The sequence below is a fragment of the Bufo bufo genome, chromosome 2, assembly GCF_905171765.1.
Source record: "Bufo bufo chromosome 2, aBufBuf1.1, whole genome shotgun sequence".
NCBI lineage: Eukaryota > Metazoa > Chordata > Amphibia > Anura > Bufonidae > Bufo > Bufo bufo.
Window position 1 is genome coordinate 400,427,902 of NC_053390.1, and position 20,344 is coordinate 400,448,245.

Sequence of the window (20,344 nt, forward strand, 5' to 3'; positions counted from 1 at the left end):
CAGAGCCCGCATGCTGCGACGAATGGGAATAAGACCTGGCCGCAACAAGGGAAGAACCTGAAGACGGAGCGCGGATAGCTTCTCCGGCAGCAAGAACACCTTGGCCTGAAATGTGTCGAGCACCATGCCCAGATAAGTCAGCCGCTGCATTGGATAAAGACAGGACTTCTGCCTGTTCAGGATCCATCCAAAGCGTTCCAGGGTGTCCAGAACTATGGTAAGACTGTCCGCCGTCCCCCGGAATGACGGACCCTTCACCAGGATGTCGTCTAAGTAAGGGAACGCCACGATACCCCTGGCATGGAGCAGGGCCATGACTGCTGCCAAAAGACCCTGGGAGCCGTGGCCAGGCCGAACGGGAGGGCTACAAACTGGAAGTTAAATGGACCCATTGCAAACCGGAGAAACCTCTGATGACTGACGCAGATGGGCACGTGAAGATAAGCATCCTTGATGTCTATCGATGACAAGTACTCCCCCGGTTCCATGGACGCAATGACCGATCTCAGGGACTCCATCCGGAAACTGCGAACACGAAGGAAACAGTTGAGAGCCTTTTGGTCCAGAACGGGACGGACTGTCCCCTCTTTTTTGGGAATCACAAAGAGATTGGAGTAAAACCCCCGAAAACGGTCTTGTGCAGTAACCGGAACAATCACCCCTTGCCGCAGTAGCATGCGAATCGCCTAAAAAAAAAGAATTTGCGACTGAGGGAGAGGCCGGAAGTGACGACCGAAAAAAACGGGATGTAGGGGAAGACTTGAATTCCAGCTTGTAGCCCTCTGCAATGACCTCCCTCACCCACACATCCGAGATGTGAGCCAGCCAGACATACCGAAACAAATGAAGCCGGGCACCCACCCGAAGAGAGGGAGGGAGTTCTTGGGTTATAGGACTTGGAGCCCTGTTGACAGGGACGCCAGGAAGGGCGAGGCTTGAAGGAAGGTTTGCGCTTCTGATCTGTGGCTGACTTGTTAGACGCCCTCTTGGGGCTGGAAAAACTCTGAAAGGGGAGAAAAAAAGGCTTCCGCTTTTTTGACCTATTAGACACCTGTTCTGTGGTAAATGAGTGCTCTTACCACCTGTAGCGTCTAAAATGATCTCATCCAGGCTCTTACCAAAGAGTCTGCTGCCGGTAAAGGAGAGGGTTGTCAGGGTCCGCTTTGAAGCATTATCCGCCGCCCAGCAGGAGAGCCATAGGGTACGGCGGATAGCTACCAACAAGGCAGACAAGCGGCCCATAAGCCTGGCCGCGTCCAAAGATGAGTCACAAATATATACACTGGCATGAGAGAGCTGCAGAGCCACATCTGCTAATTCCCCCGAGGGGAATCCAGAGTCGAGACCCTTACGTAAATTATTCGCCCACACCCATCCCCTTGCTCACCCATGTCGAGGCAAATACCGGCTGCAGTGCTGTGCCCACTGCTTAAAAGGAAGACTCTGCAAATGCTTCCAGTTTCTTATCCCTGATATCAGAGAAGGAAGCCCCATCCGCTATTAGCAAGGTAGTATGCTTAGCCAAGTGGGAAACGGGTGGGTCCACTATAGGTGAGGACGACCATTTCTTAGTCAAATCCTCCGGAAGTGGATAAAGGTTGTTTAAAGAGGACCTTTCACCTGAAAATGCAAGTTAAACTAAAGATATACCCTTACTTGACGGCCCCCGGTGGTGCTTATTCAGTTCTTCATTTTGCACTCAGTGCCCCCGTTTGTCCGTGGTGCCCCCCGCAATATTTCCCGCCTTCTATGCTAATGAGCCATTCGGCTCAACTGGGCGGGACTGCAAAAGTTCTCCCGGGCGTGTCTTTCTTCTCCCTGGCACGGAGCGCATCCAATCAGCGCGCTCGGCTCTTAGCCAGGGAGAAGAAGCTCCAGTTCTTGCGAGATTCGCGAGAACTGGAGCGATTTCATCCATTCTGAGCCGCCGCCGCCTGCTCCAATGCTCGCCGCGGGAATCCAAGATGGCGCCGGCTCAGGATGGATGAAATCGCTCCAGTTCTCGCGAATCTCGCAAGAACTGGAACTTCTTCTCCCTGGCTAAGAGCCGAGCGTGCTGATTGGATGCGCTCCGTGCCAGGGAGAAGAAAGACACGCCTGGGAGAACTTTTGTAGGCCCGCCCAGTTGAGCCGAATGGCTCTTTAGCATAGAAGGCGGGAAATATTGCGGGGGGCATCGCGGAAAAACGAGGGCACTGAGTGCAAAATGAAGAACTGAATAAGCACCACCGGGGGCCGGCAAGTAAGGGTATATCTTTAGTTTAACTTGCATTTTCAGGTGAAAGGTCCTCTTTAAGCGTTTTGGCAAAGCAAAATGTCTATCAGGAAAATTCCACTCCTTGGCAAGAGAAGAATCCAACTCCTGGTGGTTGGGGAAACACTTGTGCAGGCGACGGGACCTTCTAAAGAAAAAGCCTGAGCTGGCAGACGACGGTGCAGGATCCTCAACCTGCAATGTCTCCATAACCGCCGTAATAAAATTATCCACCATGGAGGACAGTTTGGATGACTGACCCTCAGGCGAGACCACATCCTCATCTGACCCTCTCTCCCCAGAACATGCCTCTTCCACTGAGGACACGTCAGTGAGACTCTCAAATAGGAGGAGAGGCCGAGGAAACGGGAGACAGAGACACCCTTTTGGAGGAGGATGTTCTGGCCCGTTTTGCGGGAAGGCCGCGATGGGCATGAGTCCTCTGATCCCCAGAGTCGGACCAGTCAGAGGACTGCCTTGCCGACAAATGCCCCAATATCTCCACAATGGCTTTGTTGGTATTGGAGACCTCCTGTACCACCCTGGACAGGGAACGCTCCCACTTAGATTCTACCATAGGCTGGGCAGCAGGGACCATTGGGTCTGGGGCCGAGCCACTTGAATGCGGAGCAGCACATGCAAAGCAGAGAAAGTCTAACTGAGGGGATGTAAATTTTGCGCGACACGATGAACAAGCAAAATTACGCACAGAAGCGACGTCTGCATCAGGGCATGGGGTCTGGGCTCAGACATACTGACAGCCCTGCCGTCCGTAAGGAGAAAGAGGGGGAAGATTAGACCCTGAAAGAAGGGATAAAACAGCTCTTACCCCACCTGTGTCCCTCCACGCAGCATGACCCGATCAGCGTCCTGCCGCAGGAACCTTTAACCACCTCAGCCCGCAGTGCTTAAACACCCTGAAAGACCAGGCCACTTTTTACACTTCTGACCTACACTACTTTCACCGTTTATTGCTCGGTCATGCAACTTACCACCCAAATGAATTTTACCTCCTTTTCTTCTCACTAATAGAGCTTTCATTTGGTGGTATTTCATTGCTGCTGACATTTTTACTTTTTTTGTTATTAATCGAAATTTAACGATTTTTTTTACAAAAAAATGACATTTTTCACTTTCTGTTGTAAAATTTTGCAAAAAAAACGACATCCATATATAAATTTTGCTCTAAATTTATTGTTCTACATGTCTTTGATAAAAAAAAAATGTTTGGGTAAAAAAAAAATGGTTTGGGTAAAAGTTATAGCGTTTACAAACTATGGTACAAAAATGTGAATTTCCGCTTTTTGAAGCAGCTCTGACTTTCTGAGCACCTGTCATGTTTCCTGAGGTTCTACAATGGCCAGACAGTACAAACACCCCACAAATGACCCCATTTCGGAAAGTACACACCCTAAGGTATTCGCTGATGGGCATAGTGAGTTCATAGAACTTTTTATTTTTTTGTCACAAGTTAGTGGAAAATGATGATTTATTTTTTTTTTTTTTCTTTTCTTACAAAGTCTCATATTCCACTAACTTGTGACAAAAAATAAAAACTTCTATGAACTCACTATGCCCATCACGAAATACCTTGGGGTCTCTTCTTTCCAAAATGGGGTCACTTGTGGGGTGGTTATACTGCCCTGGCATTCTAGGGGCCCAAATGTGTGGTAAGGAGTTTGAAATCAAATTCTGTAAAAAATGACCTGTGAAATCCGAAAGGTGCTCTTTGGAATATGGGCCCCTTTGCCCACCTAGGCTGCAAAAAAGTGTCACACATCTGGTATCTCTGTACTCAGGAGAAGTTGAGGAATGTGTTTTGGGGTGTCTTTTTATATATACCCATGCTGGGTGAGAGAAATATCTTGGTCAAATGCCAACTTTGTATAAAAAAATGGGAAAAGTTGTCTTTTGCCAAGATATTTCTCTCACCCAGCATGGGTATATGTAAAATGACACCCCAAAACACATTCCCCAACTTCTCCTGAGTACGGAGATACCAGATGTGTGACACTTTTTTGCAGCCTAGGTGGGCAAAGGGGCCCATATTCCAAAGAGCACCTTTCGGATTTCACAGGTCATTTTTTACAGAATTTGATTTCAAACTCCTTACCACACATTTGGGCCCCTAGAATGCCAGGGCAGTATAACTACCCCACAAGTGACCCCATTTTGGAAAGAAGACACCCCAAGGTATTCCGTGAGGGGCATGGCAAGTTCCTAGAATTTTTTATTTTTTGTCACAAGTTAGTGGAAAATGATGATTTTTATTTTTTTTCATACAAAGTCTCATATTCCACTAACTTGTGACAAAAAATAAAAACTTCCATGAACTCACTATGCCCATCAGCGAATACCTTGGGGTCTCTTCTTTCCAAAATGGGGTCACTTGTGGGGTAGTTATACTGCCCTGGCATTCTAGGGGCCCAAATGTGTGGTAAGGAGTTTGAAATCAAATTCTCTAAAAAATGACCTGTGAAATCCGAAAGGTGCTCTTTGGAATATGGGCCCCTTTGCCCACCTAGGCTGCAAAAAAGTGTCACACATCTGGTATCTCCGTACTCAGGAGAAGTTGAGGAATGTGTTTTGGGGTGTCTTTTTACATATACCCATGCTGGGTGAGATAAATATCTTGGTCAAATGCCAACTTTGTATAAAAAAATGGGAAAAGTTGTCTTTTGCCAAGATATTTCTCTCACCCAGCATGGGTATATGTAAAATGACACCCCAAAACACATTCCCCAACTTCTCCTGAGTACGGAGATACCAGATGTGTGACACTTTTTTGCAGCCTAGGTGGGCAAAGGGGCCCATATTCCAAACAGCACCTTTCGGATTTCACAGGTCATTTTTTACAGAATTTGATTTCAAACTCCTTACCACACATTTGGGCCCCTAGAATGCCAGGGCAGTATAACTACCCCACAAGTGACCCCATTTTGGAAAGAAGACACCCCAAGGTATTCGCTGATGGGCATAGTGAGTTCATGGAAGTTTTTATTTTTTGTCACAAGTTAGTGGAATATGAGACTTTGTATGAAAAAATAAAAAAATAAAAAAATCAGCATTTTCCACTAACTTGTGACAAAAAATAAAAAATTCTAGGAACTCGCCATGCCCCTCACAGAATACCTTGGGGTGTCTTCTTTCCAAAATGGGGTCACTTGTGGGGTAGTTATATTGCCCTGGCATTTTCCAGGGGCCCTAATGTGTGGTAAGTAGGTAAATGACCTGTGAAATCCTAAAGGTGCTCTTTGGAATATGGGCCCCTTTGCCCACCTAGGCTGCAAAAAAGTGTCACACATGTGGTATCGCCGTATTCAGGAGAAGTTGGGGAATGTGTTTTGGGGTGTCATTTTACATATACCCTTGCTGGGTGAGAGAAATATCTTGACAAAAGACAACTTTTCCCATTTTTTTATACAAAGTTGGCATTTGACCAAGATATTTCTCTCACCCAGCATGGGTATATGTAAAATTCCTTTTAGGAGGGCATTTTTAGACATTTGGATACCAGACTTCTTCTCACGCTTTGGGGCCCCTAGAATGCCAGGGCAGTATAAATACCCCACATGTGACCCCATTTTGGAAAGAAGACACCCCAAGGTATTCAATGAGGGGCATGGCGAGTTCATAGAATTATTTTTTTTTTGGCACAAGTTAGCGGAAATTGATATTTTTAATTTTTTTCTCACAAAGTCTCCCGTTCCGCTAACTTGGGACAAAAATTTCAATCTTTCATGGACTCAATATGCCCCTCACGGAATACCTGGGGGTGTCTTCTTTCCGAAATGGGGTCACATGTGGGGTATTTATACTGCCCTGGCATTCTAGGGGCCCTAAAGCGTGAGAAGAAGTCTGGAATATAAATGTCTAAAAAATTTTATGCATTTGGATTCCGTGAGGGGTATGGTGAGTTCATGTGAGATTTTATTTTTTGACACAAGTTAGTGGAATATGAGACTTTGTAAGAAAAAAAAAAAATAAGTCCGCTAACTTGGGCCAAAAAAATGTCTGAATGGAGCCTTACAGAGGGGTGATCAATGACAGGGGGGGTGATCAATGACAGGGGGGGTGATCAATGACAGGGGGGTGATCAATTACAGGGGGGTGATCAATGACAGGGGGGTGATCAGGGAGTCTATATGGGGTGATAACCACAGTCATTGATCATGCCCCTGTAAGGCTTCATTCAGACGTCCGGATGCGTTTTGCGGATCCGATCCATCTATCAGTGGATCCGTAAAAATCATGCGGACGTCTGAATGGAGCTTTACAGGGGGGTGATCAATGACAGGGGGGTAATCAATGACAGGGGGGCGAACAGGGAGTCTATATGGGGTGATCACCACAGTCATTGATCATGCCCCTGTAAGGCTTCATTCAGACGTCCGGATGCGTTTTGCGGATCCGATCCATCTATCAGTGCATCCGTAAAAATCATGCGGACATCTGAATGGAGCTTTACAGGGGGGTGATCAATGACAGGGGTGTAATCAATGACAGGGGGGTGATCAGGGAGTCTATATGGGGTGATCACCACAGTCATTGATCATGCCCCTGTAAGGCTTCATTCAGACGTCCGTATGCGTTTTGCGGATCCGATCCATCTATCAGTGCATCCGTAAAAATCATGCGGACATCTGAATGGAGCTTTACAGGGGGGTGATCAATGACAGGGGTGTAATCAATGACAGGGGGGTGATCAGGGAGTCTATATGGGGTGATCACCACAGTCATTGATCATGCCCCTGTAAGGCTTCATTCAGACGTCCGGATGCGTTTGCGGATCCGATCCATCTATCAGTGCATCCGTAAAAATCATGCGGACATCTGAATGGAGCTTTACAGGGGGGTGATCAGGGAGTCTATATGGGGTGATCACCACAGTCATTGATCATGCCCCTGTAAGGCTTCATTCAGACGTCCGGATGCGTTTTGCGGATCCGATCCATCTATCAGTGGATCCGTAAAAATCATGCGGACGTCTGAATGGAGCTTTACAGGGGGGTGATCAATGACAGGGGGGTAATCAATGACAGGGGGGCGAACAGGGAGTCTATATGGGGTGATCACCACAGTCATTGATCATGCCCCTGTAAGGCTTCATTCAGACGTCCGGATGCGTTTGCGGATCCGATCCATCTATCAGTGCATCCGTAAAAATCATGCGGACATCTGAATGGAGCTTTACAGGGGGGTGATCAGGGAGTCTATATGGGGTGATCACCACAGTCATTGATCATGCCCCTGTAAGGCTTCATTCAGACGTCCGGATGCGTTTTGCGGATCCGATCCATCTATCAGTGGATCCGTAAAAATCATGCGGACGTCTGAATGGAGCTTTACAGGGGGGTGATCAATGACAGGGGGGTAATCAATGACAGGGGGGCGAACAGGGAGTCTATATGGGGTGATCACCACAGTCATTGATCACGCCCCTGTAAGGCTTCATTCAGACGTCCGGATGCGTTTTGCGGATCCGATCCATCTATCAGTGGATCCGTAAAAATCATGCGGACGTCTGAATGGAGCTTTACAGGGGGGTGATCAATGACAGGGGGGTAATCAATGACAGGGGGGTGATCAGGGAGTCTATATGGGGTGATCAGGGGCTAATAAGGGGTTAATAAGTGACGGGGGGGGGGGGGGTGTAGTGTAGTGTAGTGGTGCTTGGTGCTACTTTACTGAGCTACCTGTGTCCTCTGGTGGTCGATCCAAACAAAGGGGACCACCAGAGGACCAGGTAGCAGGTATATTAGACGCTGTTATCAAAACAGCGTCTAATATACCTGTTAGGGGTTAAAAAAAACACATCTCCAGCCTGCCAGCGAACGATCGCCGCTGGCAGGCTGGAGATCAACTCTCTTACCTTCCGTTCCTGTGAGCGCGCGCGCCTGTGTGCGCGCGTTCACAGGAAATCTCGCGTCTCGCGAGAGGACGCGCCGGCGCGTCCAGGAGAAATGAATCAACCACCTCCAGGACGCGTCTGTGCGTACAGCGGTCCGGAGGTGGTTAAAAACGGAAGTGGGCGGAGCCAGCACTCCTCTATCAAACCTCACTTAACTGCCGGTGTGGGAGAGGGGAGAACTCAAGCCCCACCCCCAAAATGACTCCATCCTTCAGGGCAGGCCCTAGCAGCCTCTGTACCTGCCCCCCCTTTCCCCGCTCGCCGGCACTGCATAGTGCCGCGTCCCCGGCCAAACTAAGGCTACTTTCACACTTTCGTTTGGTGCGGATCCATCATGCGGATCCATCATGGATCTGCACAGACAGATCCGTTCAGATAATACAACTGTCTGCATCCATTCAGAACAGATACATTTGTATTATCTTTAACATAGCCAAGACGAATTTGTCTTGAACACCAATGAAAGTCAATGGAGTACGGATCCGTTTTCTATTGTGCCAGATTGTGTCATAGAAAACGGATCCGTCCCCATTGACTTACATTGTGTGTCAGAACGGATCAGTTTGGCTCAGTTTCGTCAGACGGACACTAAAACGCTGCAAGCAGCGTTTTGGTGTCCGCCTCCAAAGCGGAATGGAGACAGAATGGAGGCAAACTGATGCATTCTGAGCGGATCCTTTTCCATTCAGAATGCATTAGAGCAAAACTGATCCGTTTCGGACTGCTTGTGAGATACCTGAACGAATCTCACAAACGGAAAGCCAAAGCGCCAGTGTGAAAGTAGCCGAAGACGCCGCTCGGGGAATAAGAAGCCGCGGGCGAAACCCTGCGGGAGTAGGCCTCAAATTTTCCGGGGCCTCAATTATAAGTGGCCCCGGCGGTGCCCCTGCCCAGTCCGACACAAGGCATAACAAAAGATGGAAGACGGACGCCCCTTGAGACGCCGAGCCGGGGGCCAAGTCCTGCAAACCTCTCCCCGACAGCAACCACTTCCTGGAGGGGCCTAGCTTTTTTGGGTACCAGGTAACTTGAGGGGGAAGAGTACTTTGGGTTTAAATCCTTTTTCCCTTTTGTTTTTTATACTCACCTGTCCGGCGTCTTCTTCCCCCCTGGCTCCAGCCGGATCCAGTGCGGCCCCTTGGGGAGGGACGACCGTGGTGATCCAAACGCTGGCGGGATACAGAGGTTTTTACCTGAACCTCTGGTCCTCCTTAGCTTCTGGAGAACGGGAAGGAGCAGGGGGCTTGGGGGACCCCCTGGTCTCCCGTCTCCGGGGTGAGGGTGCAGGCAGTTTATTTGGACTGCCTGAAACCACCGCTGGAAAAAACAAAAACAAGAAAAGAACAACCAGCAGACCTGCAATGCAGGGAGGTCTGACTCCTACAGACACTAAGCTAAAACTGATTTAGCTTAGTCCCTGTAGGAAGGGTATAGATGAAGGGGAGGAGCTTACACTTTTTTTGTGCTTAGTGTCCGCCTCCTAGGGGCAACAGGTATACCCATGGTCAAGCCTGTGTCCCCCAATGATACGGATGAGAAAAATGTTTTGATCAGCTCCACTTAATACTCTACATGCACCCTGGTAGTCCTTATATTCAAGCAAATGACCCAGTGTATTGAGTGCCATGTACACAGCAATCGGGAAAGCAGAGATGGTAAAAAACATATCTCAGCCTTCTCTAGGGGTAGCCCAGCTGTCAATGACCATCAATTCCCTGTTCCTGCAGCTGCAAAGTCTCAGTACAGCAGCAAACTCCACATGGACATCCAGGAAGGTCCTTTCATAGTTATAGGAGTATCTGTTGGACAATTTAAGTCGGCCAGCAAATAGTTAAAAGGGTTTTCCAAGATTTTTTTTATACTGATGACCTATCCTCAGGATAGGTCATCAGTATCTCATCAATGGGGGTCCGACACCCAGGACCGCCGCCGATCAGCAGATTACCAAGCACAGCGCCATACATTGTATAGCGGCTTTGCTTGATATTGCAGCTCAGCCCCATTCACTTGGTACTGAGCTTCTTTTAGGCCACGTAATTGATGAACGTGTCATCAATGGCCTAGGGAAGGCTGAGAGAAGGCCGCAGTGCTCACAGGAGCACCGCTGCCTTCTCAAAACAATGATTGACGGGGGATACGGGTGTCGGACCCCCACCGATCAAATACTGATGACCTATCCAGGGGTCAGTAAAATAAATCTAAAAAAAAACCTTTAATAATAACCTGATTGTCACGACCATGGTCATGGTCGTGACTCTGGACCCGCATGTGGTTGCCTGCGGTTTGGTAGTGGTCAACTACATGGTGAGAGCTACTTGTTTGTTGCCTCACGTGTGGTTGCCGCTGGCAACAAGATTGTGTTTGGCGGTTGCTAGGCAGCTTGCTGCCAAGTGCATGCGGTAGCTCCTGGTTTGGTTTGTATGGTGTGCACTGTTACACCTTCCGTCACTTGTGGTTGCCCGTGGCAACGTGTAGTATAGTGTGTGTGTGTGGCAGTGCCTCGGCCTGCTGGCTGATTCCCAGGACATGATTGCCACGCATGCCGTTGCCGGCGGTAACTGGTGCTGTGTGATATTTATGTGTGCACTTTCCCAGTTTGTTGTGTATGAGGTTTAGTTATGTATGCACTTTCCCTTTAAGTGGTTTCACTTCCCTCCTTGGTGTTGGAAGGGTTAATTCCATTTCACTGTGTGTCTGTGTGGGTGTGGCCACTTTGGGCTATATAGCCTCAGTTGAGACCTGATGTCAGAGGGGTACTCCAGCCTTGTTTGTAAGCTGGAGGCACCCTCCTGGTCCCTTATACCATCTGCCAGTGAGGGCCACCCTTGTGGTCATAAATGTTTTTATGTGATGGTAAGTTGATGTGGCTTTCCTTTTGTTATTTAATGCAGCTATGGATCTGGGTTCCTGTCTGTATGTGCGTTGGCTGTGTCCTTTTAGTATGGTGTGGACGTCAGCGTGTCAGCACAGGGATCCAGTCAGCAAGGCTGTGGCAGGTAGGTGGAACTAGTGCAGTTCACCTGCCATATCCATAGGTCTGTTTTTGTATCCTGTTTCCTTGCAGCTTGGCCAGTGAGACTCCTGTTCCTCCGTGTCCAGGAGGAACGGGCTGTCTACCCAGCTCCTAGTTCAGGGATCGGCGGAGGGTCAGTAGGGATCCGAGGTTCCTGAGCATGAGCCCTCCTACCTTCAAGGTCGGCTCATGCAGCTAGGAGTCAGGGTCAGATTAGGGAAGCTCTAGGAGGTGACCTGCTCCCTAATTCTGTCGTCCTGGCCGAGCAGCCACTAACATCTTCTGGCATCGCACGGCTGAGGGTTTTCCCCATCCTCAGCCGTGATACTGATACAACATGATAATTCTCAGTGTGCACAGCATTGATACAATGAGGTTGTATGGGTAGGTTGATCTATGAACCCAGTAATTATTTGTACCTCTGACTTGGATCATCTTGGTGACATTGCCAACATACTCATACAAAAGAACCAAGTTACATGCAGGTATATCTATGCCTTCATCAGCCACTGACGTAGCGATCAGTAATTTGCTCTCTCCAGAGTTTCTAAATGTTTCCAGAGCTCCTTTCTGACTGGAAAGGGACATCCCTAAAACACAAAAACATGGCATTTTGTGAATAAAAAAATAAAAAACTGGTGTCATTCATGTCATTTAAAAAAAAAAATACAAAAGCAAAGTATGAAGTAAAAACACAAGCAGAAGTTTTGTGTGTGTTACGGCTCATACGTTCCTCCAAATATATACTTTAACCACCTCAGCCCCCAGTGCTTAAACACCCTGAAAGACCAGGCCACTTTTTACACTTCTGACCTACACTACTTTCACCGTTTATTGCTCGGTCATGCAACTTACCACCCAAATGAATTTTACCTCCTTTTCTTCTCACTAATAGAGCTTTCATTTGGTGGTATTTCATTGCTGCTGACATTTTTACTTTTTTTGTTATTAATCGAAATTTAACGATTTTTTTGCAAAAAAATGACATTTTTCACTTTCAGTTGTAAAATTTTGCAAAAAAAACGACATCCATATATAAATTTTGCTCTAAATTTATTGTTATACATGTCTTTGTTAAAAAAAAAATGTTTGGGTAAAAAAAAAATGGTTTGGGTAAAAGTTATAGCGTTTACAAACTATGGTACAAAAATGTGAATTTCCGCTTTTTGAAGCAGCTCTGACTTTCTGAGCACCTGTCATGTTTCCTGAGGTTCTACAATGCCCAGACAGTACAAACACCCCACAAATGACCCCATTTCGGAAAGTAGACACCCTAAGGTATTCGCTGATGGGCATAGTGAGTTCATAGAACTTTTTATTTTTTGTCACAAGTTAGTGGAATATGAGACTTTGTAAGGAAAAAAAATAAAATAAAAAATCATCATTTTCCACTAACTTGTGACAAAAAATAAAAAATTCTAGGAACTCGCCATGCCCCTCAGGGAATACCTTGGGGTGTCTTTCCAAAATGGGGTCACTTGTGGGGTAGTTATACTGCCCTGGCATTTTCCAGGGGCCCTAATGTGTGGTAAGTAGGTAAATGACCAGTGAAATCCGAAAGGTGCTCTTTGGAATGTGGGCCCCTTTGCCCACCTAGGCTGTAAAAAAGTGCCACACATGTGGTATCGCCGTACTCAGGAGAAGTTGGGGAATGTGTTTTGGGGTATCATTTTACATATACCCATGCTGGGTGAGATAAATATCTTGGTCAAATGCCAACTTTGTATAAAAAAATGGGAAAAGTTGTCTTTTGCCAAGATATTTCTCTCACCCAGCATGAGTATATGTAAAAAGACACCCCAAAACACATTCCCCAACTTCTCCTGAATACGGAGATACCACATGTGTGACACTTTTTTGCAGCCTAGGTGGGCAAAGGGGCCCACATTCCAAAGAGCACCTTTCGGATTTCACAGGTCATTTACCTACTTACCACACATTAGGGCCCCTAGAATGCCAGGGCAGTATAACTACCCCACAAGTGACCCCATTTTGGAAAGAAGACACCCCAAGGTATTCCGTGAGGGGCATGGCGAGTTCCTAGAATTTTTTATTTTTTGTCACAAGTTAGTGGAAAATGATGCTTTTTTTTTTTTTTTTTTTCATACAAAGTCTCATATTCCACTAACTTGTGACAAAAAATAAAAACTTCCATGAACTCACTATGCCCATCAGCGAATACCTTGGGGTGTCTTCTTTCCAAAATGGGGTCACTTGTGGGGTAGTTATACTGCCCTGGCATTCTAGGGGCCCAAATGTGTGGTGGGCAAAGGGGCCCATATTCCAAAGAGCACCTTTCGGATTTCACCGGTCATTTTTTTACAGAATTTGATTTCAAACTCCTTACCACACATTTGGGCCCCTAGAATGCCAGGGCAGTATAACTACCCCACAAGTGACCCCATTTTGGAAAGAAGACACCCCAAGGTATTCGCTGATGGGCATAGTGAGTTCATGGAAGTTTTTATTTTTTGTCACAAGTTAGTGGAATATGAGACTTTGTAAGAAAAAAAAAAAATAAAAAATCATCATTTTCCGCTAACTTGTGACAAAAAATAAAAAATTCGAGGAACTCGCCATGCCCCTCACGGAATACCTTGGGGTGTCTTCTTTCCAAAATGGGGTCACTTGTGGGGTAGTTATACTGCCCTGGCATTTTCCAGGGGCCCTAATGTGTGGTAAGTAGGTAAATGACCTGTGAAATCCGAAAGGTGCTCTTTGGAATGTGGGCCCCTTTGCCCACCTAGGCTGTAAAAAAGTGCCACACATGTGGTATCGCCGTACTCAGGAGAAGTTGGGGAATGTGTTTTGGGGTGCCATTTTACATATACCAATGCTGGGTGAGATAAATATCTTGGTCAAATGCCAACTTTGTATAAAAAAATGGGAAAAGTTGTCTTTTGCCAATATATTTATCTCACCCAGCATGGGTATATGTAAAATGACACCCCAAAACACATTGCCCAACTTCTCCTGAATACGGCGATACCAGATGTGTGACACTTTTTTGCAGCCTAGATGCGCAAAGGGGCCCACATTCCTTTTATGAGGGCATTTTTAGACATTTAGATCCCAGACTTCTTCTCACGCTTTAGGGCCCCTAAAATGCCAGGGCAGTATAAATACCCCACATGTGACCCCATTTTGGAAAGAAGACACCCCAAGGTATTCAATGAGGGGCATGGCAAGTTCATAGAATTTTTTTTTTTTTGGCACAAGTTAGCGGAAATTGATTTTATTTATTTTTTTTCTCACAAAGTCTCCCTTTCCGCTAACTTGGGACAAAAAATTCAATCTTTCATGGACTCAATATGCCCCTCACGGAATACCTGGGGGTGTCTTCTTTCCAAAATGGGGTCACATGTGGGGTATTTATACTGCCCTGGCATTCTAGGGGCCCTAAAGCGTGAGAAGAAGTCTGGAATATAAATGTCTAAAAATGTTTACGCATTTGGATTCCGTGAGGGGTATGGTGAGTTCATGTGAGATTTTATTTTTTGACACAAGTTAGTGGAATATGAGACTTTGTAAGAAAAAAAAAAATAATTCCGCTAACTTGGGCCAAAAAAATGTCTGAATGCAGCCTTACAGGGGGGTGATCAATGACAGGGGGGTGATCAATGACAGGGGGGTGATCAATGACAGGGGGGTGATCAGGCAGTCTATATGGGGTGATCACCCCCCTGTCATTGATCACCCCCCTATAAGGCTCCATTCAGATGTCCGTATGCGTTTTGCGGATCCGATTCATGTATCCGTGGATCCGTAAAAATCATGCGGACATCTGAATGGAGCTTTACAGGGGGGTGATCAATGACAGGGGGATGATCAATGACAGGGGGGTGATCAGGGAGTCTATATGGGGTGATCACCACAGTCATTGATCACGCCCCTGTAAGGCTCCATTCAGACGTCCGTATGCGTTTTGCGGATCCGATCAGTCTATCAGTGGATCCGTAAAAATCATGAGGACATCTGAATGGAGCTTTACAGGGGGGTGATCAATGACAGGGGGGTAATCAATGACAGGGGGGTGATCAGGGAGTCTATATGGGGTGATCACCACAGTCATTGATCACGCCCCTGTAAGGCTCCATTCAGATGTCCGTATGCGTTTTGCGGATCCGATCAGTCGATCAGTGGATCCGTAAAAATCATGCGGACATCTGAATGGAGCTTTACAGGGGGGTGATCAATGACAGGGGGGTGATCAGGGAGTCTATATGGGGTGATCAGGGGCGAATAAGGGGTTAATAAGAGACAGGGGGGGGTGTAGTGTAGTGCGGTGCTTGGTGCTACATATTGCTGAGCTATCTGTGTCCTCTGGTGGTCGATCCAAACAAAGGGGACCACCAGAGGACCAGGTAGCAGGTATATTAGACGCTGTTATCAAAACAGCGTCTAATATACCTGTTAGGGGTTAAAAAAAATCACATCTCCAGCCTGCCAGCGAACGATCGCCGCTGGCAGGCTGGAGATCCACTCGCTTACCTTCCGCGCGCGTTCACAGGAAATCTCGCGTCTCGCGAGAGGACGCGCTGGCGCGTCCAGGTGGAATGAAACAACTACCTCCAGGACGCGTCTGTGCGTACAGCGGTCCGGAGGTGGTTAAAGGAGTATTTTGGTTATGTGAAGTTATGCCCTATCCACGGTTTCATCGAGAGCTGAGCACTCTAATCGGCTATCTCCAGAACTCCCTTAAAAATGAATGGAGTGGCTGCAATCCGAACCAACCACTGCTTTCATTTTGGGGAGCTCCAAAGGGTATGGATTCCTGTTCTTGTAATCAGTGGGGGTGCCCCCGACCAATCTAATAGTTATCCCGGGGATAACTTCACATACCCAGAATACCACTTTAAATGGGTTTTCTGGTAAAATAATTTTTTTAACGAGTTCCAGCAGCATGGCCCCTGAAATAGAATATTCATACTTACTTGCTCCATGCTGCTCCAGTGGTCCACGGTGCCTTTGCTCGATCCATCCTCCAGTACTGGTACTGTATACATCCGGCTGGAAATGGCTCCAGCCAATGACTGGCTTCAGTGGTGACATGCTGCTTGTGGCCACAATACTGCTGAAACCAGGCATTGGCCAGCCGGATGAAAACACTGCCGGGACTAAAAGATAAAGAGGGCAGAGGCAGCGCGGACCACTAGAGCGGCATGGAACAGGTAAGTATAAATCTCCTGTTTCAGGTGCCATGCTGCGGGAACTTGTTAAACATTTTTTTTACCAGAAAACCCTTTTAAGGATCTTTCATAGAACTATGTCTATAATACAAAATGCTCTGAACGCTGAACCAAAAGCAGCTGACAGACATGTTTTTACTGCCATTTGCGATGCCAGCTAACTAGGGCAGTGCTTCTCAATGGTTCTCTACTGGGACCTCGACCAGCCAGAACATGGTGATTTCGGTAATGCTGGTTCTGGCCCTTATAAAAGTATTTATTATTACCTGAATATATTTTAAATTCTGTACACAGAACATTAAAGGTCTTGTTGCACAAAAACATATTCTACATTTTTCAAAGCAGCTTTTTTAATTGCATGCAATAAAAAATGTAGCATTGCCACTGAGTTGTTCAATAAAATGTATCTATATAGCGCCATCTGCTGTTGCTTTTTTTCCTCATTTCAATGTCCACCTCACTGGGTTGAACACACATTCTCAGTTCCATCCAAACTGCCACCAGTCCTATGTTCTATTAGAAGATAAGACAATTACGGGGAGAGATCTGCAGCACAAAGGACACGCTCCTTGAACTGTGAGAGGGAAATATCTGCACAAGAAAGGGCGCACCCCCTGAGTTGTTATAGGAAGAAAGCTGTAGCAGAAAGGACACTCCCTAAGCTGTAACAGGGAAAGAGCTGCAGAAGAAAGGACACATACTCTGAAATGTGATAGGGAGAAAGCTGCAGCAGAAATAGCATGCCCACTAAGAAAGAACACACATTCTGAGCTTGCATAGGGGTATTTCCTATTCCCGGGCAAACAGAGGTGTTTACCTTGACTTTCCTTGTCAAAGAAAGGATTTTTCACTATGTACAGTTGCAAGAAAAAGTATGTGAACCCTTTGGAATGATATGGATTTCGTCACAAATTGGTCATAAAATGTGATCTGATCTTCATCTAAGTCACAACAATAGACAATCACAGTCTGCTTAAACTAATAACACACAAAGAATTAAATGCTACCATGTTTTTTATTGAACACACCATGTAAACATTCACAGTGCAGGTGGAAAAAGTATGTGAACCCTTGGATTTAATAACTGGTTGAACCTCCTTTGGCAGCAATAACTTCAACCAAACGTTTCCTGTAGTTGCAGATCAGACGTGCACAACGGTCAGGAGTAATTCTTGACCATTCCTCTTTACAGAACTGTTTCAGTTCAGCAATATTCTTGGGATGTCTGGTGTGAATCGCTTTCTTGAGGTCATGCCACAGCATCTCAATCGGGTTGAGGTCAGGACTCTGACTGGGCCACTCCAGAAGGCGTATTTTCTTCTGTTTAAAGAGGACCTTTCACTACAATAAAAAAATCTAAACTAAGCATACAGACATGGAGAGCGGCGCCCAGGGATCTCCCTGCACTTACTATTATCCCTGGGCGCCGCTCCGTTCTCCCGGTATAGGCTCCGGTATCTTCATATGTTCGGCTCAACTGGGTGGAGCCTGCCGGCGTCTCCTTCTCCCAGGCTGTAGCGCTGGCCAATCGCAGCGCTTAGCTCATAGCCTGAGAGAAAAAAAAAACTCTCAGGCTATGAGCTGAGCGCTGCGATTGGCCAGCACTACAGCCTGGGAGAAGGAGACGCCGGCAGGCTCCACCCAGTTGAGCCGAACATATGAAGATACCGGAGCCTATACCGGGAGAACGGAGCGGCGCCCAGGGATAATAGTAAGTGCAGGGAGATCCCTGGGCGCCGCTCTCCATGTCTGTATGCTTAGTTTAGATTTTTTATTCTAGTGAAAGGTCCTCTTTAAGCCATTCTGTTGTTGATTTACTTCTATGCTTTGGGTCGTTGTCCTGTTGCAACACCCATCTTCTGTTGAGCTTCAGCTGGTAGACAGATGGCCTTAAAGGGTTTCTACCACTTCGTTTTCACCTAATTAGCTTTCAGACACTACCGATCCGCTAGTGTCTGCTCTACCTAACCATCCTAATATAACAGCTTATTGTCCTGCCGTTTCGCTAAAAAAAGAACTTATATAGATATGCTAATGAGCCTCTAGGTGCTATGGGGGCGTCATTAGCACCTAGAGGCTCGGTCTACCTTCACAAACTGCCGCCGCCCAGCGCGTCCCTCCAGCCCGCCCATCTCCTCCGGAATGCGATCTTCCCCGTGCTCATCTGTATTCGGCGCATGCGCAGTGAATGTCTGCCCGCTTCCCTGCTCAGACATCTCCACTGCGCCTGCGCCGATGACGTCATAGTGCTCCGAGGAACAGGCGCAGTGGAGATGTCTGTGCAGAAAGCGGTCAGACATTCACTGCGCATGCGCCGAATACATCCGCGCACGGCGCATGCGCGAAATTCGTCCGCTGGCTCACAGGGAGGATCGCATTCCGGAGGAGATGGGCGGGCTGGAGGGACGCGCTGGGCGGCGGCAGTTTGTGAAGGTAGACCGAGCCTCTAGGTGCTAATGATGCCCCCATAGCACCTAGAGGCTCATTAGCATATCTATATAAGTTCTTTTTTTAGCGAAACGGCAGGACAATAAGCTGTTATATTAGGATGGTTAGGTAGAGCAGAAACTAGCGGATCGCTAGTGTCTGAAAGCTAGTTAGGTGAAATCGAAGTGGTAGAAACCCTTTAAGTTCTCCTGCAAAATGTCTTGATAAACTTGGGAATTAATTTTTCCTTCGATGATAGCAATCCGTCCAGGCCCTGATGCAGCAAAGCAGCCCCAAACCATGATGCCCCCACCACCATACTTCACAGTTGGGATGAGGTTTTGATGTTGGTGTGCTGTGCCTCTTTTTCTCCACACATAGTGTTGTGTGTTTCTTCCAAACAACTCAACTTTGGTTTCATCTGTCCACAGAATATTTTGCCAGTACTGCTGTGGAACATCCAGGTGCTCTTGTGCAAACTGTAAACGTGCAGCAATGTTTTTTTGGACAGCAGTGGCTTCCTCTGTGGTATCCGCCCATGAAATCCATTCTTGTTTAGTGTTTTACGTATCGTAGATTCGCTAACAGGGATGTTAGCATATGCCAGAGACTTTTGTAAGTCTTTAGCTGACACTCTAGGATTCTTCTTCATCTCATTGAGCAGTCTGCGCTGTGCTCTTGCAGTCATCTTTACAGGACTGCCACTCCTATGGAGAGTAGCAGCAGTGCTGAACTTTCTCCATTTATAGACAATTTGTCTTACCGTGGACTGATGAACAGCAAGGCTTTTGGAGATACTTTTATAACCCTTTCCAGCTTTATGCAAGTCAACAATTCTTAATCGTAGGTCTTCTGAGAGCTCTTTTGTGCGAGGCATCATTCACATCAGGCAATGCTTCTTGTGAAAAGCAAACCCAGAACTGGTGTGTGTTTTTTATAGGGCAGGGCAGCTGTAACCAACACCTCCATTCTCATCTCATTGATTGGACTCCAGTTGGCTGACACCTCATTCCAATTAGCTCTTGGAGATGTCATTAGTCTAAGGGTTCACATACTTTTTCCACCTGCACTGTGAATGTTTACATGGTGTGTTCAGTAAAAACATGGTAACATTTAATTCTTTGTGTGTTATTAGTTTAAGCAGACTGTGATTGTCTATTGTTGTGACTTAGATGAAGATCAGATCACATTTTATGACCAATTTGTGCAGAAATCCATATCATTCCAAAGGGTTTACATACCTTTTTCTGGCAACTGTATATGATGTTTTATAGATAAAATAGCTAATCGAATGTTTGCTCTGGGTGGGTGGACGGCATTTCTATTGAATTCCAACACACAAATCATTCCGAATACCAGACATGCACAAGTATTTTACATGTGCTAGGAATTTCTGGTCTGTTTCGTGTACCTAGTTTATCATGTCTTCTGTTCCTTCCAATCAAGATTTCTGGCTTCAAGAAGCTGAGTTCTGGAGTTTCATCAATCCAGTTCTTTAAAGCCTAAAAGAGCCATGAAAGCGGTTATTATGTGACTGTAGAGATAACTGC

General features: G+C 46.6%; 1 protein-coding gene across 1 annotated transcript in view; it reads right to left on the reverse strand.

Moving 5' to 3' along the window:
* The window catches only part of DDX58 (DExD/H-box helicase 58), a 117,803-nt gene that overhangs the window by 38,011 nt on the left and 59,448 nt on the right, over positions 1–20,344 (reverse strand). Inside the window, exons 16-17 of the mRNA XM_040417249.1 lie at positions 20,206–20,296; positions 11,598–11,768 (exon numbers count right to left, since the gene is read on the reverse strand). Of these exons, the coding sequence (XP_040273183.1) occupies positions 11,598–11,768; positions 20,206–20,296 (262 nt within the window). The remainder of the gene's footprint in view (positions 1–11,597; positions 11,769–20,205; positions 20,297–20,344) is intronic.